The following is a 23,070-nucleotide window of genomic DNA, read 5'->3' on the forward strand; positions in this document are numbered from 1 at the left end:
CTGTTTTCTGTTTTCAGTCCATATCTAACTGTTTTCAGTCCATATTTAACTGTTTTCAGTCCATATTTAACTGCTTTCAGTCCATATTTAACTGTTTTCTGTCCATATTTAACTGTTTTCAGTCCATATTTAACTGCTTTCAGTCCATATTTAACTGTTTTCTGTCCATATTTAACTGTTTTCAGTCCATATTTAACTGTTTTCTGTTTTCAGTCCATATTTAACTGTTTTCTGTTTTCAGTCCATATTTAACTGTTTTCTGTCCATATTTAACTGTTTTCAGTCCATATTTAACTGTTTTCTGTTTTCAGTCCATATTTAACTGTTTTCAGTCCATATTTAACTGTTTTCTGTTTTCAGTCCATATTTAACTGTTTTCTGTTTTCTGTCCATATTTAACTGTTTTCAGTCCATATTTAACTGTTTTCAGTCCATATTTAACTGTTTTCTGTTTTCAGTCCATATTTAACTGTTTTCAGTCCATATTTAACTGTTTTCTGTCCATATTTAACTGTTTTCAGTCCATATTTAACTGTTTTCTGTCCATATTTAACTGTTTTCAGTCCATATTTAACTGTTTTCAGTCCATATTTAACTGTTTTCTGTCCATATTTAACTGTTTTCAGTTCATATTTAACTGTTTTCTGTCCATATTTAACTGTTTTCAGTCCATATTTAACTGTTTTCGGTTTTCTGTCCATATTTAACTGTTTTCAGTCCATATTTAACCGTTTTCTGTTTTCAGTCCATATTTAACTGTTTTCTGTTTTCAGTCCATATTTAACCGTTTTCTGTCCATATTTAACTGTTTTCAGTCCATATGTAACTGTTTTCTGTTTTCAGTCCATATTTAACTGTTTTCAGTCCATATTTAACTGTTTTCAGTCCATATTTAACTGTTTTCTGTTTTCAGTCCATATTTAACTGTTTTCTGTTTTCAGTCCATATTTAACCGTTTTCTGTCCATATTTAACTGTTTTCAGTCCATATGTAACTGTTTTCTGTTTTCAGTCCATATTTAACTGTTTTCAGTCCATATTTAACTGTTTTCAGTCCATATTTAACTGTTTTCAGTCCATATTTAACTGTTTTCTGTTTTCAGTCCATATTTAACTGTTTTCAGTCCATATCTAACTGTTTTCTGTCCATATTTAACTGTTTTCAGTCCATATTTAACTGTTTTCTGTCCATATTTAACTGTTTTCAGTCCATATTTAACTGTTTTCTGTCCATATTTAACTGTTTTCAATCCATATTTAACTGTTTTCAGTCCATATTTAACTGTTTTCTGTTTTCAGTTCATATTTAACTGTTTTCTGTCCATATTTAACTGTTTTCAGTCCATATTTAACTGTTTTCAGTCCATATTTAACTGTTTTCAGTCCACATTTAACTGTTTTCAGTCCACATTTAACTGTTTTCTGTTTTCAGTCCATATTTAACTGTTTTCAGTCCATATTTAACTGTTTTCAGTCCATATTTAACTGTTTTCAGTCCATATTTAACTGTTTTCAGTCCATATTTAACTGTTTTCTGTTTTCAGTCCATATTTAACTGTTTTCAGTCCATATTTAACTGTTTTCTGTCCATATTTAACTGTTTTCAGTCCATATTTAACTGTTTTCTGTCCATATTTAACTGTTTTCAGTCCATATTTAACTGTTTTCAATCCATATTTAACTGTTTTCAGTCCATATTTAACTGTTTTCAGTCCATATGTAACTGTTATTCCAGCTCTTTGGATGAATCTACCGAAGCTATCTGCTTTTCTTTTCTTACACACTCTGTAAAAGCTCATCTGCTGTATTCAGACGAAGCACCTTTTAGTTTTTATCCGGCTGATAATGTCTGCAGCGAAGGATGCAAACATTCCAACAGATTATGTCCAGAAAACCTAATTCCAGCTCCTCCCCCTCAGTTTTCATTCCGACATGTCGGGCAGATGCAGCTTTTCTTTCGGGGTCTGTTCTAACCATCGAAATGCTTCCCAACACCAAAGAAATGAGGCAGCTAACCGCTGCAAACAGTTTAAAGCACGAGTCCAAGAAGCTTCTTCTTCTGCAGCCAAACCCAAATATCAACAACTGTCACATCTGCCAAGTTGTTTGTTCTCAAAGTATAACCAAGCACAATGTTCGAAGCAATAAACCACCGTAAAGCTCCTGAGGGCCCCACCGTAAACCTGCAGAGGGCCCCACCGTAAACCACCCGAGGGCCCCACCGTAAACCTGCAGAGGGCCCCACCGTAAACCTGCAGAGGGCCCCACCGTAAACCTGCAGAGGGCCCCACCGTAAACCTGCAGAGGGCCCCACCGTAAACCTGCAGAGGGCCCCACCATAAACCTGCAGAGGGCCCCACCATAAACCTGCAGAGGGCCCCACCATAAACCTGCAGAGGGCCCCACCGTAAACCTGCAGAGGGCCCCACCGTAAACCTCCCGAGGGCCCCACCGTAAACCTGCAGAGGGCCCCACCATAAACCTGCAGAGGGCCTCACCGTAAACCTGCAGAGGGCCCCACCATAAACCTGCAGAGGGCCCCACCATAAACCTCCCGGGGGCCCCACTGTAAACCTCCCGAGGGCCCCACCGGGGGCCCCTCCTGTGCAGGTAGCTGCAGCTCCACGCTGGCTGCGGCCCCCGTGGCTCCAACACTTTGAGATGAAGCTAAATGCCGTTAAAAGTCCGTTTCCACACATAAAGCTCCACAGTGCTGCGGTCCGAGTTCTGAACATGTTCGGGGATTATTCACTTCTGCAGGCCTCAGGCCTCAGATTTCAGACCACAGTGTAAACTGCTGGATGACGCATACCAAAGACTCTCTGCTAGCTGTGGAAACTCAACTCATCCATTGTTTTCTTATTCTGCACCATTAAGCTAACAGCTCACTTCCTGTTCTCCCACTGAGGCTCAGAAACTATCTTTTCAGTAAATACCCATTTCAGCACAGAAAGCAGAGAGCAGAGAGGTAACCACGGCTGTGTGGAGACATCCTGCCCTTTAAAGGCCAAATATCATGAAAAATTAACCTCTTTCTCTGCTTGGGAGCAAATATTTAGGTGTCTGAAGCGATTACCAAGCCCCAAAAACCCAAAAACCTCCCGCTTTGTTGGCTATAAACACTTAGAGGAGCTAATAATGCTCCAGCAGATCTTTGATCCTGACAGAATAAACATCAGATTCATACCAAACGTCCTGATCTGCAGAGACAATCTGCAGCTGGTTAATTCAAAGCGTTTAAAGTGAGTTTGTGGTGAAAATGATGGAACGAGAGGCCCCAACAGCTCGCTGTGAAGTAGGTCAGCGAGTTGGTTTCCCATGAAGAGCCCAGCAGAAGGAAACGTGGCTCGGTTTCTCTGCTTCTGCTTTTGTGTGGTTGAGTCACATGTTGACCTCTGACTGGGAGCGATGGAGAGCTTCGCCTTCGCCGGCTGCAGCCCGGCAACAGACTGCTGAGAGAAGCCGATTCTGCAGGAAAACGGAGCTTCAGTGCTGCAGCCCGGCAACAGACTGCTGAGAGAAGCCGATTCTGCAGGAAAACGGAGCTTCAGCGCTGCAGCCCGGCAGCAGACTGCTGAGAGAAGCCGATTCTGCAGGAAAACGGAGCTTCAGTGCTGCAGCCCGGCAACAGACTGCTGAGAGAAGCCGATTCTGCAGGAAAACGGAGCTTCAGCGCTGCAGCCCGGCAGCAGACTGCTGAGAGAAGCCGATTCTGCAGGAAAACGGAGCTTCAGCGCTTCAGCCCGGCAACAGACTGGAGCTGCTGAGAGAAGCCGATTCTGCAGGAAAACGGAGCTTCAGCGCTTCAGCCCGGCAACAGACTGCTGAGAGAAGCCGATTCTGCAGGAAAACGGAGCTTCAGTGCTGCAGCCCGGCAGCAGACTGGAGCTGCTGAGAGAAGCCGATTCTGCAGGAAAACGGAGCTTCAGTGCTGCAGCCCGGCAACAGACTGGAGCTGCTGAGAGAAGCCGATTCTGCAGGAAAACGGAGCTTCAGTGCTGCAGCCCGGCAACAGACTGCTGAGAGAAGCCGATTCTGCAGGAAAACGGAGCTTCAGCGCTTCAGCCCGGCAACAGACTGGAGCTGCTGAGAGAAGCCGATTCTGCAGGAAAACGGAGCTTCAACGCTGCAGCCCGGCAACAGACTGCTGAGAGAAGCCGATTCTGCAGGAAAACGGAGCTTCAGCGCGGCAGCCCGAAGGTTCAGGCTGAGCCGGTGGGAGTTTACGCCGGATAGCATGAAATATCCTGTTCAAAGGAGCAGAAGAGCTGGCAGACAGCCTGATGTCTGACCTCTGACCTCCAAATTCTTATCAGGTCAAGTCCAAAAGCCTGGAGCCTGCACCACGTTCACAAGATAAAGTCACTGGAAACCCTGCATGCTCTGGATGTTCCCTCCTTCAACACAGCTCACTCAGATCGAGGCTCCGGTGTGTTGGAGTCAGCGTACAGATATCCTACAGATATTCTACAGATATTCTATAGATATCCTACAGATATTCTACAGATATTCTATAGATATCCTACAGATATTCAGACACATTCAGCTTTTTATGTGGCTCCACAGCTTCATGCTTCAGCTGCCGGAGGTTCAGTTGGTCACGCAGCCCTCTGCCTCCTAAACGCTCGCCTCTGTGCTTTGCTACCGCAGACCTGGAGGATTCTGCAGCTGCCACAAACCGACAAATACAGACATTAAAAGGAGATCTGAACCGACACAGCACCTCAGAAAGGAATAAAACTTTAAAAGTGGAGCTGAGAGCAAACGTAGGATTTTATTCACCACATTCTGATGATAAAACTATGAAAAAGAGGAACCAGGTGAGCTGATTAATACCTTCAGGTAGGCACAACAAGGATTTTATAGACCCGCGTTTCCTTCCCTCAGCGGCCCAAACAGCAGCATGTAAAGGTCCAGTCTGTGTGGAACCGGTTTGGTTCTTCAGACCTGGAAGCTTCATCCTGTCCAGGTGCTACAGACACCTGCAGGTAACCTCAGAGGGAGCACTGTCAGTGTGTCCGTATGACAGGGGGGGGGCAGTGGGAGGAGCTTACAGATTAAAGACCTGTTGGACATTTATACGGTGGAAAAGCCGGGTTTATCCTCAGGATCAACACTTTGGACCCAGGTGCTGCCAGGCAGGAAGTTGGAAAAGGCTCATTTCACATTTTAAATGTTAGAATCTGGATCTGCGTTCAGGTGAAATAAAGGAATACTCTAAAGTAAAAGTCCCAAAGAGGAAGGAGGAGGAATCGATGCTGCTTCACAGCTCCTCTGCAGCGATCTGCCCCAACATGCAGACGGAGTTACTCAAACAGAAGCCGAGAGAGAGATCATGTTACAAGTAAACAGTTAAATTCAACATTCACTGCGATAAACGGTGTCGGGGGAAGTCCTCCCGATGGGACCGGTAAAGAAACGCTGAAGACGTTAACTGCACCGAACGATAAGGAATAAATCAGAAATAAAATGAGCCGTCTGCTCCCTCCGTCACAGGATGACTTCATTATTTCACCTCATCTGTACCTCAGACTGTTCCTGAACACCTGAGCAGAGAAATAAAGGTGGTGGTTGCTGGGTTACAGTCATGTGACGTCAGCTCAGAGGGAAACAAGCTACATCAAGACTGAAAAATATGAAGAAAAAAGATCAATTTAGAAACAAACATTTCTGTGTATATTTCCTCATTCACTTCCTGATTCAGATTTATTCTAATGTGTGAAGCGTCCAATCACAGCAGAGCTCAGATCGCTGCAGATATAAAAACATCCAATCAGCTTCCTTCAAATTCAGGCTTTTCTTCATGATGCAGAAGGAAGTTTTAACCATTTTCCTGACATTATATCAACAAATATCCTTTTTATCCACAGTCCCCCTCAGTTCAGGGTCCATAATGTTTGGGCCAGGTGTGTTCCAGGTGTGTTCCAGGTGTGTTCCAGGTGTGTTCCAGGTGTGTGTGGTTCCTCAGGTGTGTTTCACTGCTTCATCTGTGCAGGGACAAGATACCTCAGCTAATCTTTACCGTGACAACGGATCAGAACCAGCCTTCAGGAGGCAGGTGTGTCTCTGTCAGAGACGACTGTCCACAGAAGAGGCTGCGCTGCTACATGCTAACCGCTAGTTAGCCACTGCTACATGCTAACTGCTAGTTAGCCACAGAAACAGGACACATTACAGTTTGCCTAAAAGTCCTTAAAGGAGCTGCAGAGTTCTGGAAAAAGGTGTTCTGGACCCAGATGAAGCTGCATCAGAGTGATGCAGGAAGAAAGTGTGGAGACCAACAGGAACCAAAGTTACACAAGCTGCAGAAGGCTCGTCTGACGGTGTCCATTCACACTTCTCACACGAGGCATTCTGCTGCTCGTCTTCTGCTTTCATCACAGTCATCGCCTTACTCTGCTCACTTTGCAAGCCTCTGGAGGCATCTGACGGGTTTCAGATGTGGCAGCTTCATCCGTCACCGGTGAAAAATTAAAGATCGGACAGTGAGGATGTTCAGTGCCACATAAGAGATCTTCCTCAGGGTGGTGACACATCGTGACATTTATGACTCTCACATGACTTCAGCCTCAACGTTTGATCCTCACAAGCGTTGTGGAGGCTGTGGTGGGAGGTCAGAAATACCTCAAACTTCTCATTCTGCTGTCATGTGTCAGCTCCAGAGCCCAGTGAGAGTTCCCCTCTCCACACCGACCCCACCCTGCTCACATGACTTCATCCACAGTCATCACACCCATCATAACACACTGTGTGCAGGAAAGATGGAGAAAAAACTCTTGCAACACTTATTTTTCGTAAATATTTCAACACTTCATCATTCACATGCATGTTTAGTAACAACTTCCTTTCCTGCCTCTGTTTCCAAGCTGTTGAAAGCAAGAAAAGAAAGGAAAACTGAAGGGTGTAGAAAAGGCTGAAAGAAGCGAGATGAAGGGTGTAGAAAAGGCTGAAAGAAGCGAGATGAAGGGTGTAGAAAAGGCTGAAAGAAGCGAGATGAAGGGTGGAGAAAAGGCTGAAAGAAGCGAGATGAAGGGTGTAGAAAAGGCTGAAAGAAGCGAGATGAAGGGTGGAGAAAAGGCTGAAAGAAGCGAGATGAAGGGTGGAGAAAAGGCTGAAAGAAGCGAGATGAAGGGTGTAGAAAAGGCTGAAAGAAGCGAGATGAAGGGTGGAGAAAAGGCTGAAAGAAGCGAGATGAAGGGTGTAGAAAAGGCTGAAAGAGGCAGCGAAACACGGCCGGAGTCTGAGGGCGGAGCAGAGGAAAGAAGCAAGATGAAGGGTGTAGAAAAGGCTGAAAGAAGCGAGATGAAGGGTGTAGAAAAGGCTGAAAGAAGCGAGATGAAGGGTGTAGAAAAGGCTGAAAGAAGCGAGATGAAGGGTGTAGAAAAGGCTGAAAGAAGCAGCGAAACACGCCCGGAGTTTGAGGGCGGAGGAGAGGAAAGAAGCAAGATGAAGGGTGTAGAAAAGGCTGAAAGAAGCGAGATGAAGGGTGGAGAAAAGGCTGAAAGAAGCGAGATGAAGGGTGTAGAAAAGGCTGAAAGAGGCAGCGAAACACGGCCGGAGTCTGAGGGCGGAGGAGAGGAAAGAAGCGAGATGAAGGGTGTAGAAAAGGCTGAAAGAAGCGAGATGAAGGGTGGAGAAAAGGCTGAAAGAAGCGAGATGAAGGGTGTAGAAAAGGCTGAAAGAAGCAGAGAAACACGCCCGGAGTCTGAGGGCGGAGGAGAGGAAAGAAGCGAGATGAAGGGTGGAGAAAAGGCTGAAAGAAGCGAGATGAAGGGCGGAGAAAAGGCTGAAAGAGGCAGCGAAACGCGCCCGGAGTCTGAGGGCGGAGGAGAGGAAAGAAGCGAGATGAAGGGTGGAGAAAAGGCTGAAAGAAGCAGAGAAACACGCCCGGAATCTGAGGGCGGAGGAGTGGAAAGAAGCGAGATGAAGGGTGGAGAAAAGGCTGAAAGAAGCGAGATGAAGGGTGGAGAAAAGGCTGAAAGAAGCGAGATGAAGGGTGGAGAAAAGGCTGAAAGAAGCGAGATGAAGGGTGGAGAAAAGGCTGAAAGAAGCGAGATGAAGGGCGGAGAAAAGGCTGAAAGAAGCAGAGAAACACGGCCGGAGTCTGAGGGCGGAGGAGAGGAAAGAAGCGAGATGAAGGGTGGAGAAAAGGCTGAAAGAAGCAGAGAAACACGCCCGGAATCTGAGGGCGGAGGAGTGGAAAGAAGCGAGATGAAGGGTGGAGAAAAGGCTGAAAGAAGCGAGATGAAGGGTGGAGAAAAGGCTGAAAGAAGCGAGATGAAGGGTGTAGAAAAGGCTGAAAGAAGCGAGATGAAGGGTGTAGAAAAGGCTGAAAGAAGCAAGATGAAGGGTGTAGAAAAGGCTGAAAGAAGCGAGATGAAGGGTGGAGAAAAGGCTGAAAGAAGCGAGATGAAGGGTGTAGAAAAGGCTGAAAGAAGCAAGATGAAGGGTGTAGAAAAGGCTGAAAGAAGCGAGATGAAGGGTGTAGAAAAGGCTGAAAGAAGCAGCGAAACACGCCCGGAGTCTGAGGGCGGAGGAGAGGAAAGAAGCGAGATGAAGGGTGTAGAAAAGGCTGAAAGAAGCAGCGAAACACGCCCGGAGTCTGAGGGCGGAGGAGAGGAAAGAAGCAAGATGAAGGGTGGAGAAAAGGCTGAAAGAAGCGAGATGAAGGGTGTAGAAAAGGCTGAAAGAAGCAAGATGAAGGGTGTAGAAAAGGCTGAAAGAAGCGAGATAAAGGGTGTAGAAAAGGCTGAAAGAAGCAAGATGAAGGGTGTAGAAATGGCTGAAAGAAGCGAGATAAAGGGTGTAGAAAAGGCTGAAAGAAGCGAGATGAAGGGTGTAGAAAAGGCTGAAAGAGGCAGCGAAACACGCCCGGAGTCTGAAGGCGGAGGAGAGGAAAGAAGCAAGATGAAGGGTGTAGAAAAGGCTGAAAGAAGCAAGATGAAGGGTGGAGAAAAGGCTGAAAGAAGCAGCGAAACATGCCCGGAGTCTGAAGGCGGAGGAGAGGAAAGAAGCAAGATGAAGGGTGTAGAAAAGGCTGAAAGAAGCGAGATGAAGGGTGTAGAAAAGGCTGAAAGAGGCAGCGAAACACGCCCGGAGTCTGAGGGCGGAGGAGAGGAAAGAAGCGAGATGAAGGGTGTAGAAAAGGCTGAAAGAAGCGAGATGAAGGGTGGAGAAAAGGCTGAAAGAAGCGAGATGAAGGGTGTAGAAAAGGCTGAAAGAAGCGAGATGAAGGGTGTAGAAAAGGCTGAAAGAAGCGAGATGAAGGGTGTAGAAAAGGCTGAAAGAGGCAGCGAAACACGCCCGGAGTCTGAGGGCGGAGGAGAGGAAAGAAGCGAGATGAAGGGTGTAGAAAAGGCTGAAAGAAGCAGCGAAACACGCCCGGAGTCTGAGGGCGGAGGAGAGGAAAGAAGCGAGATGAAGGGCGTAGAAAAGGCTGAAAGAAGCGAGATGAAGGGTGGAGAAAAGGCTGAAAGAAGCGAGATGAAGGGTGTAGAAAAGGCTGAAAGAAGCGAGATGAAGGGTGTAGAAAAGGCTGAAAGAAGCGAGATGAAGGGCGTAGAAAAGGCTGAAAGAAGCGAGATGAAGGGTGTAGAAAAGGCTGAAAGAAGCGAGATGAAGGGTGGAGAAAAGGCTGAAAGAAGCGAGATGAAGGGTGTAGAAAAGGCTGAAAGAAGCGAGATGAAGGGTGGAGAAAAGGCTGAAGGAGCTGAGGACTGACGGAGTCTCTGCAGAAGTTGGGCGTCACCTCATACTCAGGCTGACCCTGAAAGTAGCTTTAATGTGAGTGTACAGAAGCAGAAAACTTTACCCAAGCTAACCATCGATTGATCGGGTATTGATCAGATTTAGCTGCTACAAACGCAGTAACAACCGTCTGTGTGACGTTTGACTTCACTTAAAGTCTCCGAACCACCAAACAGTCAGTTTTTTACAGCTTTCTGTTAAAACTGTGGTTAAAAGTTTGGTTTAAAATACAGTCAAAGGAAGCCGAAGAGCTTCAGGGTGACTGTAGTCAGACAGGAGGCGGAGCTACAGGAGGCGGAGCTACAGGAGGCGGAGCTACAGGAGGCGGAGCTACAGGAGCAGAGCGTGGAGACAGAACCCAAAGAGCTGGTCCCTGGAAGCGGGTCATCAGTGATGCTAACCAGGAGCAGATCACCTGCAGATCACCTGCGGATCAGCTGCAGATAACCTGGAGATCAGCTGCAGATAACCTGCACCAAGCAGCACCGACTCTGTTTCCTACAGCTTTGAGTCATTTGAACAGGGAGAGAAAGCAGAGCCCTGCTGGTTCATCCTGGTTTTATTCACATTTCTTCTCTGAATTTCTCTGGATCAGCAGTTTGGTTCTGATGGGAAGAAGCAGGAATGGAGCTCAGTGTGGATGGAAGCAGAGTTCTGCTCACAGAGAGGAAGAAATGCTCTGATTTCACTCAAATCTTATTACTTTTAATACATATAATCGTATATAATCTGTAAATCAACCTTTTCCTTTGCTTTCGTCTCAGTGAGGAAGTTAAAGAGTTAAAAACATTCGATGCAGCTGGGACGACCTCGTGTTTTTGTTGGGTAACTGTGGGCAGAACACGCTGCAGATAAATGGAACAAATGAATGAATTAGGCCCATTAAACGGTTTACTGCAGAGCGGTTGGGCTCCCAGAACCAAGACGTCTGCTCTCTGAGAGGCTTTTGTTTCCCTCCACAGGTGGTTCCTTTTGGGAAAGTCCTGAAAATATGATATAAAAAGGTTGACGTAACAGTTTAATGGGCCGGTGTTTCTCTGTTTCTCCCAGTAGAACTGATCTGTGGGTGGAAATGTGACGCTGGACCCTGCCTGAGGAGCCTGAGATTCTCCGTCAGGTCTTACCTTTGAAGTAGCTCTTGACCTTCAGGTATCCCACGCTGAGGCGGAGGACCGACAGTTTGTCCAGGCGGGAGCGCACCTCCTCGGGGAAGGGCAGCAGGTCCATCAGCCGGTCCAGCTCCCCGTTCAGCCGATCCCGGTGGCGCTTCGAAGGGTTCGACTTGACGACGTCATTGCTGTCGGGGATCTTCTTTCTGGGGGTGGAGAAGAAGGTTTGAGCTCAGTGAGGTGTGTGATCTGCAGCTTCACACCAGCACAGAAACTACAGAACAACCGCTTCAGCTTCTGCACGGGTCCAAACCGAAGGATTCTACAACCTGGGAAATGAGTCTGAGCTCTGACCTTAACTGACACCCAGCAGAGCCCAGACCAGCTCCTCAAAGGGCCTCAGGTCCCACAGAACATTTATTAGAGCTAATCAGCAGCAGCAGCCTGGTGGAGCTGTTGGTTTGGTCTGAGTACACATGACAAACACACGGTAAACAGCAGTCTGTTCAGGATAAACACAGCAGAACACGCAGGAAAAGATCCTCTCTGAGCCTTTAGACTGATAAAAACCTCCTGTTCTGACGACTTTAACTCAAGCTCTGGGGGGTTTCAGCTGATTTAACGTCTCTCATTCTGCCCCGGTCAGGCTTTAACGTGAGGCCCGATGAACGGTGCCGACGTCAGCGAGTTCAGAGTTTACATCTGTAACCATGGCAACGGCGTGGCAGGTTTGTGTGGACATGTTTGGGCTCAGGAGCTGGAAAAGACAGACTGTTTGCTAAACGGGGCAAAGACGGGTCGAACTGAGCTTAAAGCAAGCAAAGCCCGTCTCACCCACCTCAGAAAGGCTGGAAGTAAAACTCTGGGACGTTCCCTCTCCCTAAGCTTCTCTCTTTACACAAACTTTGCTTAATAACAGGCTATTAAATTACCTCCTAAAGTCGCTCGCTGCCCTCATACCCGAGCTCTACCTTCTCACAAAGGACTGATCTCACTGTGAAGAAATGCTCCACAGAGACAAAAGCCAGCATTCAGCCTGGTTTTTTCCTCCTCGGTTTGCAGGATCACGGGGCTGAGAGGCAGACATCAGGCAGACAGTGATGCTCTCACAAATCCTTCGGTTTCTATCTGGATTCCCCATCTCCACGGGACAAAAGCGTGGAAATGAACTCACAACGGCCAGCTGCAGCTGGGACGCCCCTGACACATCTGTGGGGGTGAGTCAGTGGAGGTTCTCTGCTGACAAACATCAGTTTACTGGGGCAGCCTCTGGCCTTTGGAGAACTTTTCCAGACAGAGCAAAAACAGAACAGGCTAAATAACATGTGCTGGATATAGATGTACGAGATGATGAATGGGTTACAGCCAGATCAGCTCCAGTTAGCAATATTCTGCAGAGCGGCAGCAATTACTGCAGAGCAGCCACAGCCAAGGCGCTTCAAAGGCACCAGAAACAGCAAAGATTCAGATTTAAAGCGAAAGAATCGACCCTGAAACAGGGAAACCCAGCAGAGGAGGCTCCTTCATCAGCTGTTCGGAGGAATCTCTGCTAAATAAATAACTGCTGTCTAAACTTTCCCCCTCTTTCATACCATAACCAGCTTCAGGAGGGGGGGGTCTGCATCTGAGCCAAATGAACCAGAATAAACTGTTAGAGAGTCACAGTTTTCTCAGGAGGACGGCGTGCTTCTATGAGGAAAGTGTGACCCTGCAGGTCCGGCTTCAGCTGCTGCATAAAACCACTGAAATGTTCTGATTCTGCACGACTCAGAAGAACATCTCTGAACAGCCAACACACCCAGAGCGCCGTTCCTCTTCCCTTCTTCGTCTGTTTCAGCTTTTTATTGTCTTTACTGATACTTTCCACACTTTCTTTCGTAAAGAGCTACTTTCGGAGGCAGTTCTTGGTGCTTTTACAGCTTTTAGCGGCTTGGTCTTTCAGGCTGTTTGGACAGTCCTGAACACGGAGAGTTTAAAGCCGCTGTCGCCTGATTGGTCGTATTCTGCTGGGACTTGTTATTTATGTTATCTTTATGCATTTAGCAGACACTTTTATCCAAAGCAACTTACAGGTAGGCAGGTAGGGTAAGGGGGTCTTGCCTAAGGACCCCTACTGGAGGATTTGAACCCAGGTCTCCCACATGGAAGGTGGCAATCACACCACTAAACTATCCAGTCCACTGTTGTTGTTATTCAGACATGAGCCCGACTCGTTCTGATGATTGGGAAGCAGGGACATTACTTTATGGTGCATTCATTTGGTGTTTTGTCCTTATATATTAGTTCCTAATATCCTCAGAGCTCTACTAACCTCTGAAGATGCAGGACCTGTCTTTCATGTCTTGTGTCAGAGGCTGAAGATCCATGTTGGCTTTTATTTCTATTCACATCTTTCATTTTTAAGGTTTTCTTTCAGAAAAAAGATCATTTTAAAACATTTCCTGCGTGTTTCCAACTTAAAACCAAAGTTCTCATTCACACTTCTCCCCGCTTCAGTACGATTAACCCAGACTGCCTCATAAAGACGTCTCACAGCGACCTGCAGGAACGCTGCCGTCACAGCACCGAAAAATTAAAGATGAGAAAGAACAACAGCAGGTTCTGAGTGACTTTTTACAGCATTCAGTCGTGCTGCTCCTGGAAAAGTGCACGGTGAAGGGGACGGCAACGTGCGCAGCAGGCGTCCCGGTAATAAAAGAGAGAATGTGGACGGGCAGCGCCGGCGTGGAATGAGTGGTGACCACAGCATTTTACACCCGGCTCAATGGGGCCTTTGTGCAGCAGAGCCCAGCTGGAAACCACAGCCTCACATCTCCAGAAGCAGACGTCTGCACACAGGCCGCCTCTTTCACTCAGCTCCAACACTCAGACCCAGACGACACTCAGAGGGAACAGTGGAAGGGAAGCTTTACAACGCTGTCTGCAAACGTCACGGATCAGAACCAGCCGTCAGGAGGCAGGTGTGTCTGTCAGAGACGACTGTCCACAGAAGACTTCATGAGCAGAAGCACAGAGGCTGCGCTGCAACATGCTAACTGTTAGTTAGCCGCTGCTACATGCTAACTGTTAGTTAGCCGCTGCTACATGCTAACTGTTAGTTAGCCGCTGCTACATGCTAACTGTTAGTTAGCCGCTGCTACATGCTAACTGTTAGTTAGCCGCTGCTACATGCTAACTGTTAGTTAGCCACAGAAACAGGATGGACACGTCACAGTTTGACAAAAAGTCCTTAAAGGAGCTGCAGAGTTCTGGAAAAAGGTGTTCTGGACAGACCGGACCCAGAAGAACCTGCATCAGAGTGATGGCAGGAAGAAAGAGTGGAAACATGGGGGTGTGATGGCGTGGGCATGTCTGGCTGCCACAGGTTCTGGCTGCCACGGGTTCTGCTGCCACAGGTTCTGGCTGCCGCAGGTTCTGCTGCCACAGGTTCTGCTGCCACAGGTTCTGGCTGCCACAGGTTCTGGTGCCACAGGTTCTGGCTGCCACGGGTTCTGCTGCCACAGGTTCTGGCTGCCACAGGTTCTGGCTGCCGCAGGTTCTGCTGCCACAGGTTCTGGCTGCCACGGGTTCTGCTGCCACAGGTTCTGCTGCCACAGGTTCTGGCTGCCGCAGGTTCTGCTGCCACAGGTTCTGGCTGCCACGGGTTCTGCTGCCACAGGTTCTGGCTGCCACAGGTTCTGGTGCCACAGGTTCTGGCTGCCACAGGTTCTGCTGCCACAGGTTCTGGTGCCACAGGTTCTGGCTGCCACGGGTTCTGCTGCCACAGGTTCAGGCTGCCACAGGTTCTGCTGCCGCAGGTTCTGCTGCCACAGGTTCTGGCTGCCACAGGTTCTGGTGCCACAGGTTCTGGCTGCCACGGGTTCTGCTGCCACAGGTTCAGGCTGCCACAGGTTCTGCTGCCGCAGGTTCTGCTGCCACAGGTTCTGGCTGCCACAGGTTCTGGCTGCCACGGGTTCTGCTGCCACAGGTTCTGGCTGCCACAGGTTCTGGTGCCACAGGTTCTGGCTGCCACAGGTTCTGGTGCCACAGGTTCTGGCTGCCACAGGTTCTGGTGCCACAGGTTCTGGTGCCACAGGTTCTGGCTGCCACAGGTTCTGCTGCCACAGGTTCTGCTGCCACAGGTTCTGCTGCCACAGGTTCTGCTGCCACAGGTTCTGGCTGCCACAGGTTCTGGTGCCACAGGTTCTGGCTGCCACGGGTTCTGCTGCCACAGGTTCAGGCTGCCACAGGTTCTGCTGCCGCAGGTTCTGCTGCCACAGGTTCTGGCTGCCACAGGTTCTGGTGCCACAGGTTCTGGCTGCCACGGGTTCTGCTGCCACAGGTTCTGGCTGCCACAGGTTCTGGTGCCACAGGTTCTGGCTGCCACGGGTTCTGCTGCCACAGGTTCTGGCTGCCACAGGTTCTGGTGCCACAGGTTCTGGCTGCCACAGGTTCTGGCTGCCACAGGTTCTGGCTGCCACAGGTTCTGCTGCCACAGGTTCTGGCTGCCGCGGGTTCTGGTGCCACAGGTTCTGGCTGCCACGGGTTCTGCTGCCACAGGTTCTGGCTGCCACAGGTTCTGGTGCCACAGGTTCTGGTGCCACAGGTTCTGGCTGCCACAGGTTCTGGCTGCCACAGGTTCTGCTGCCACAGGTTCTGCTGCCACAGGTTCTGGTGCCACAGGTTCTGGTGCCACAGGTTCTGGCTGCCACGGGTTCTGCTGCCACAGGTTCTGGCTGCCACAGGTTCTGGTGCCACAGGTTCTGGTGCCACAGGTTCTGGCTGCCACAGGTTCTGGCTGCCACAGGTTCTGCTGCCACAGGTTCTGGCTGCCACAGGTTCTGGCTGCCACAGGTTCTGCTGCCACAGGTTCTGCTGCCACAGGTTCTGGCTGCCACAGGTTCTGGCTGCCACGGGTTCTGCTGCCACAGGTTCTGCTGCCACAGGTTCTGCTGCCACAGGTTCTGCTGCCACAGGTTCTGGTGCCACAGGTTCTGCTCACTTATCTTCACTGATGATGGAGCAGCTCAATGAACTCTGAGCTGAAACATCTGATCTGCTCCAGCTCCAGTAAATGCCTCCAAAGCTTCATCCTGATCCAAACATCCTGCTGAGCAGCACCAGAGTTCCTCAGAGCTGAAACATGGAACATTCCCCTGAAACAGAACGATTCAGTTCACTCTGATACGGTTTCTGTTCCAGTTTTAACCAAAACAAGGCATTTCTGAGCTCTTCTTATAATTAGATCAGTGAATAATCAGGATAACTCACCTCTTCCACCAGCTGTTTAACTGTCTAACATGAAGAAGTGAGTTTGACGCCTCATAGAAGGAATATTAGTGGGTTAATAAAACACCTCAGACTCTGCCTTTATTTCTAAAAGCAGAGTTCATATAAACCCTGAAATGTGCCGTGTCATGGAAATAAGAGGAAAGGGATCCACCAAAGGAAGGGCCGACACAATGATGATAACGACCAAGCAGAGAGGCCCAACGACAGCTAGTTTCATCACTGTATTTAGCTCAGAGAAACACTCAGGAGACCTTCGTTTCCCCCAAATTAGAAAAACCCTGAACTTCAGGACATGAACACATCCCAAAGCTCGAGACAGCATGAACACCGAGTAAATCCCTCAACACATCATTAATGTGGAGGAGGGGGCGTTCATAAACTCTTCTGCTGCAGCTTCATCACCTCCTGGAAGATATTTAGACTGAAGCATCCGCTCATCATCAGCTCGTTTCCATCAGCTGGGGTGGAGTCTATCAACTGATCCACAGGTGGCGCTACAGGCTACGTTCCACATGGCTGCAATACGCAGAGAGGAAATTAAACTCCCAGAGGCTTTGGTCTACCAGAGAAAAGTGGTCAGCTGTTGAGATGATGAGCAGAAGTCATGTTTATTCTCCAGAAACAGGAAAAGCTGAAGGCTCATGTGATCAGTCAAGAGGGCAAAAACCATCCCGAGCAAGGATTATGTCAACATTTTCTGATAAAACACTTCAAAATGTGCAAAAAGAACACGCTCCATCACCTTATTTAGCTTCAGTGATACCCAACTGCCAAGTTTTCACCTCGATGGACCAACGTCTCATGATTAAAGGTGTGAAAATGTGCACAAATTAGAATATTTTGTTTAAATTGTCATGTTTTGGATGGAAAGCTGGCGTAACATGCATCCCACTTACGATAAATAAAGGAGAGCACGAATCATTCCTTTAAAGTAAAACCGTTAAACCTCCTAAACAGTAGGCGGCGCTACTGAGAAAGATGCCATACCGGAAATAAACCCTGAATATACAAACGTAACAAAGTTTAATTTTGAAGCGGTTTACAACAGTGGAAGTTTGATGGGTTTTGATGTGTTTTACCAACTCACAAATCCGCACTATCCCCCTGAAACACAGGCAACAGGTAACAAAAACAGACGTTATTGTGACGTCAGTTTGCCGAGTACGGATTAGCATAAACCAAACAGTACAGCTAGCTTAATCTTTAACGCATAAAGTCAAACAACACGCACACTGATTCGACTTCAATTTAAATAGTTTGTTCTTTAAAATGGAAAACTAGCCTCTGTGTCAGTTACTTGCATCTGAAAGCTTTCGATACTAACATTTGGTATAAAATGTTCAATATTTTACTGTGAGGCTACATTTAAAATGCTCTAAATGCTGCTTTAGTGGTGTAAAAGTGTCACAAAATTAAATTAAATTAATTTATGACTTTACCCAAAGCTGTACTTAAAACAAACAAACAATGGCGTCTGAAATTGGTGGAAGATTTGAAGTAAAAAAACTGAGTATAACTGCAGAAAAGTCTCAACAAATACACATTTAACCAAGTAAATGTTCAACGACCTAAACTTTACTGACGTAAAGCTACTTTTAAACTTTGTAGCGCCGTCTTGGTCTGATTTTAATCACTTTAAAGAGCTAAAAAGTCTCGACAACGGGCGGAAAGGAACGCGCACACTTTCAGCCCAGAACGGTCTCGCGCGAGGCCGTATCAGATTACAATAACACGCTCTGAGGCCTCGAGCCCCCGCCTCTACACCCGCCCTCCTCGGAGCATCGCGTGAGAGCAGCAGCCGACTCTCCAACTTGATTGTGATTAATGCGCGAGGGCAAGATGTCCATGCCAGATCCAGCTCGACGCATTCTTAAGGTGGTCCAAAAGATATGAGCCCCAACCGCAGCAGAGAGGGCAACTCCGAGCAGTTTAACTGTTCAGCTAAACTTTACTTAACTCGCGCTTTTACGAGACCGCGTAACTTTTCAGCTGCAACCAGGGGTTAATATGGCGATGATGCAAGTGTGCGGGAGCGGGCGGTCCACCTTAAACTCGTGTTGCCTTCATTTTCAGCACAATTTGATTTCATAACTCAATTATGAGCTAATCGACTTTCCATACGTTTGTAAAGACAACACAGCCTCATGCTGGCGGTCACTTAAGTGTAGTGAGAGCCATAAAAACAAGTTTACGGTCTTATTCACTGTTGTTATTTTCTCTTCCACTCAAACAACCACACAGCGTGAACGCATGGAGAGCAGCGCTCCGGCGGTCTTACTGCTTCAGGACGGGCTTCTTCCTCTTCTTGTTAGCGTAGATTCCCGGGTTACCCAACATGGTGTCACTCGGTTCAACTTTTTGGCAGGTTCACGTCCGGTCAGCTCCGCTGCAGTCGCTTTCTGCACTCGGTGAAAGTCGACGATCCGCCAGTCGTCCAGCCACTTAGTCCCAGGTTTATATATAAAAACTTGTATATATATATAAAAAGTAGAAAAATAAAAAAAACTCCGAAAAGTTGCCGAGATCCGCGGAGGTTCGGTGCCGCTCTGACAGCTCCCGGGGGCGGTCACTGCTGCTGACCTTGGTCGGTCGGCGGTGCGGTGAGGAGACCGCTGTAAGTTTGGTGGAGGAAATGGAGGTAAAGAAACGTAGGGCTCGGGATTCAGAGTACGTCCAACCCCTTCTCTTTGGATAAACAACGCCGCCTTATTATTTCTGTTCGGAGTTTCTTTCTCTCTCACACACACGGGGCGTTTTCAGGAAACGTGTACAGTGTGTCGGAGCTGCGTTTTAAGGTGGACTGAACCCTTTTTCACTGGAGACTGACTTTTTATGTGCTTTTGTAACGTTGGGTTCTCTTTTCCTTTTTTTTTTTTGTTCTGATTTGTGTAAAAAACTTCAGACATTTTAACCTAAAATGAACGCTAAACTTTACAGCTTATTGCAGATTTCCTCCTGGATGGAGTGGAGGAGTTCGAGCCGTCAGGGTAAAGTGCAGCAAAGTTCAAGAAGTTACAAAAGACAGAACAATAGTGGGAAAACAGGAACAGCCATAACAGCAGCAGTGATTCCAAAAAGCACAAGACTCACCGAATACAATAACACTCTGACACACGCAACCATTCAAGGAATGTCAACACATGTATTCATTGAATTAGGAAGAAAATGGATGACAAAGGCCTTAATGAGTCGATGCCGTTCAGGAGATTAAACTTTGGCTTTAAAGACTGATCTTTTCCTGGGCTTTTTTTAAAAATTCAGACTTTAATGAACTGGATTATGATTGTAAGACAGTGAACTGGCTTGAATTGGACCGTATCTCTGTGGCTTTCGCTGTGCTTTGGCACCAGATTGAGTTAAATTGTGAAAACGTAGCTCCGAACATACACAAAACATCAAAGTTTCCTTGAATAAGCCCGTGTTTTATAACCCGCCCCATCATCGGAACATGTTGATGATGGAAGGTGAGGAGGGGCAGCCCTGGTGGTAAACCAGACCCACAGAAGACCTTCTCCAAGGCCACAAACACATGTGGACTGGATGCTCAAACTCCCAGGACCCCCTCAGTGGGGTAAAGAAGTGGTCCACTGTTCCACGACCCGGATCAGAACCACACTGCTCCCCCTTTCCAACAGAAGTACTTCATATTTATTAGATTAATAAACTCTCTCTATGAGCTTTTGCTCCTCTAATTTGAATAAAAGTAGCTTTCCATCAGTGGTTTTACATTTGACTCCATCGGTGGAGAACGGGCTCCTGACAGAATAACTTTACACACTTAAGAGTAAAAGGATATTTTTATGAGCTGCTGGAAATAAACTTGAAACATTCACTCTGGAATATCTGCAATGAATCACTTCTGTGCTTCAGCATCTCGGTCAACATGACGGATTGTTGCCTCCAGGATCAGAGACCGTCTGTCTGAGCTCAGCCACGATCCACAGATCCTTTCTGTGGGACCAGACTTCAGTTCTTGGTGGACCTCGCTGTGAGCACAGGGGTGTTGCTGTGTTGAAACAGGAAAGAGCCCCCCCCAAACTGCTGCCACAGCACTGGAAACACACTATTGTCTGAACTCATTGTGTGGTGTTATATGAAGAATTCCATTTAAGTTTCTGGGAACCGAGGAGCCAAACGCAGCCATGAACCTCCTTTATTTGGATGTACAAACTTAAATCTGCAATCATTTAGTTCATTTAAACCTTTATGAAACAGATACAAGACGAGAGAAACGAGTGTGAAGCAGCAACACAAGAAAGACAGAAAGTTTATAGAATCTACAGCAACAGCTTCTGGAGCTTCTCCAAGCAGCAGGTTACCTGCTGACAGGTGAGGGTGTCAGGATTGGGTATAAAAGCAGCTTCCACCAAAGGTTCAGCCTCTCCAACAAGGATGGGTCGTGGCTCACCACTTTGGGCCAAACTCCATCAGAGAATCATCAATAAGTTCAGGAAATATTCCTCAGAGTCAGACTGGAAAGAACTTTGGTCTTTCAGCATCTACAGAGCAGAATATTGGGAACAGATTCAGGGAGTCTGGGGAAGTCTCAGTGTGGAAAGGCCAAGGACAGAAAGCCCTGCTGGATGAGCTCGGAGCCCTCAGGCAGCACTGCAGGAGAAACCGTCAGGCCACCATGATCCATACAGCCACATGGGCTCAGGAGGAGCTGGGAAAAGCATTTCCACTCAACACAGTCCACGGCTGCATCCAGAAATGTGAGCTGAAGCTGCATCACACCAGGAGGAAGCCATATATCAGCTCTGAGCAGAACCACGGCCCAGTTCTCTGGACTCCAGCTCATCTCAGAGGGACAGAAAGACAGTGGACACGTGTTCTGTGGGCAGATGAGTCCACGTTTCAGCTGCTTCTGGGAAAAACTGCTGAGAAAGAGCATCCAGCTGTTCTCAGAGGAAGGTTTCAGCTGCTTTCATCCAGAAATGTGAGCTGAAGCTGCATCACACCTGCAGGAAGCCACACTCTGGGGCAACTTTCACTGAGCGTTGATGCTTCAGATCCTCGTTGGGTTGGTCAGGTCAGGGTTGTAATTCATTAGTGAGCAGCAGCACATTCACTACTGTGGATTATAACTGTGAAAACTCCTGAAACTAAGCTGTAATGCAGCCAGAGTTGTACCTGCTGTGGAATCCTGCCTGATGTTGTGATTTGTGCAGTTATTTATAAAAAGCAGCCGTCTAAGCTGTGACAAAGGTGATTTATATCAGCTTACCACACACCAGTGACATGTTCCCACGGCGTCCATTCATCAGCCCGGCTCTGTAAACAGCCGTGCACGTCTCTGGCACACCTCACTTCCTCATAGCAGCTGTCTGCCACGTTCACATTCTGCACCTGAACTCTGTCCCTGCTTCAGAAGTCTGCTGCCCTGATCCCTGCACAGGGAATGCATGCTTGGGTTGTTTTCACTGCACTTCTTCCACTCATATATCCAGTCTTTCACACTTTTATGCCTTCACACCATCAAAAGATGTCAAATTTGCATCCGAACAAAGACATTTTTGTGCAAAGCGCCTGAAAAACAGGAGGAAACACTCGTATTTGCATGAGTTTCCTTGTAGCTGGTTAACGCAGAGGCGCCTGAGGGGGAGGCTGTGACACGCCTCAGTCTCTGTGGAAGGATCCCCTTCACCCTCAGGCAGCCGGATCGACAGCTAACAGTGTTCAGAGTGAGCTGCAAACAGACCGGATACAACAAGCAGCTGCAGGTACGTTCAGTAACACCTAAAGATGTTTCTGTTCCTTCTCCCAACGCTTCAGAGACGTTCTGACACCCAGGATATCGGGTGCTTCAGAGTTCCAGCTGTTATTTTGCCTTTTTTCTGGCCTGTACAGATCAGCTCTGAGGGCCGGATGCACAGTTTCAGGTTATCTTTGTTGCCTTTCAGGACAGGAGTATCTGTACCATGGTCATGTGACACGTGGTCGTGCTCATTTGTGTCATTTTTAGGCTAATATTAAGCTAATTGTCACAGTTCATGGTGTGAGGATGGAGTTAAAGGAGCTAAATGCAGGATTACCAGATGAGACAGGTGGGAGATGAACGACGGTTTTAGTGAAACTGAACTCACAGAAAAGCAGCAGAATACAGACTGAGGAAGTGATGAGGGGCAGTTAGCAGGAGGGGAAACACACAAACCCAAAGGCTGTGAACATGAACTTTCATTCATTTATTCTCACTGCAGGGACACTCCAGACAAGCTGCTGGAAACAAAGCTGCTGAACATCTTTGCTGCAGAATTAGAAACGCAGCCATCGGGGGGGAAAGAAAGCTGTGGACAGCAGGAACCCTCTGAGTGAACCAGAGTCGGGGAGGACGCCTGCCTGCATGGATACTGCTGCTGAGCAGGACAGCACCATGAGAAATGTGTTTATGTGCAGCAGCGCTTGGTGTGTGGTTGTTGGTGAGCGCCGAGCGTCTGCTCCCATGGGTTTAGCTTCATGTGTTGGTTTATTTGGCCCCGGCTCATTCCTGAGTGGCAGCACCAGCCTCAGTGTCTTTTTTTAATTCAGCCCAGCAGCGGTTTCACTCAGGCAGGCTGCCCACCTCTCTCAGGTTGGCTCTGTTCCTCACAGAGCTCTGAGTACACTGCAGGGAGCTGCTGTCTTCCACCTGTAAATGCATCATTTCACTGTTTTACGGTTAGATATTCAGAGCAGGCTGTTAGTGATGGACAGACAGAACACAGATATGTCCTGCACCACATTAAAGGAGCAGCTCCTCACCTTTTAATTCAACAGGCTCCTGTGAGGTAGGGCTGCAATATGTCAGCTTTTTCTGGGAAAGAAAAACACCAAACAGTGCTATAATATGCAGAAATCAAGTCTTCCAACAGCATGTGTGACGTGAAATAAATGTGAGACCAAGGCTGAGCTTTTTGGACACAATTCAAAAGGTCCGTTTGGTCCCAACACATCTCATCCCCAAA

At 47.7% G+C, this 23,070-nt stretch overlaps 1 protein-coding gene across 1 annotated transcript in view; it reads right to left on the reverse strand.

Moving 5' to 3' along the window:
• The window catches only part of LOC140319797 (aryl hydrocarbon receptor-like), a 42,521-nt gene extending 23,670 nt beyond the window's left edge, over nucleotides 1–18,851 (reverse strand). Inside the window, exons 1-2 of the mRNA XM_072397585.1 lie at nucleotides 18,405–18,851; nucleotides 10,871–11,061 (exon numbers count right to left, since the gene is read on the reverse strand). Of these exons, the coding sequence (XP_072253686.1) occupies nucleotides 10,871–11,061; nucleotides 18,405–18,463 (250 nt within the window). The 5' untranslated portion in view covers nucleotides 18,464–18,851. The remainder of the gene's footprint in view (nucleotides 1–10,870; nucleotides 11,062–18,404) is intronic.
• Between the last annotated feature and the right edge of the window lie 4,219 nt (nucleotides 18,852–23,070).

The sequence above is a fragment of the Leuresthes tenuis genome, unplaced genomic scaffold (assembly GCF_036924035.1).
Source record: "Leuresthes tenuis unplaced genomic scaffold, fLeuTen1.0.hap1 SCAF_12, whole genome shotgun sequence".
In the NCBI taxonomy this organism is placed as follows: domain Eukaryota; kingdom Metazoa; phylum Chordata; class Actinopteri; order Atheriniformes; family Atherinopsidae; genus Leuresthes; species Leuresthes tenuis.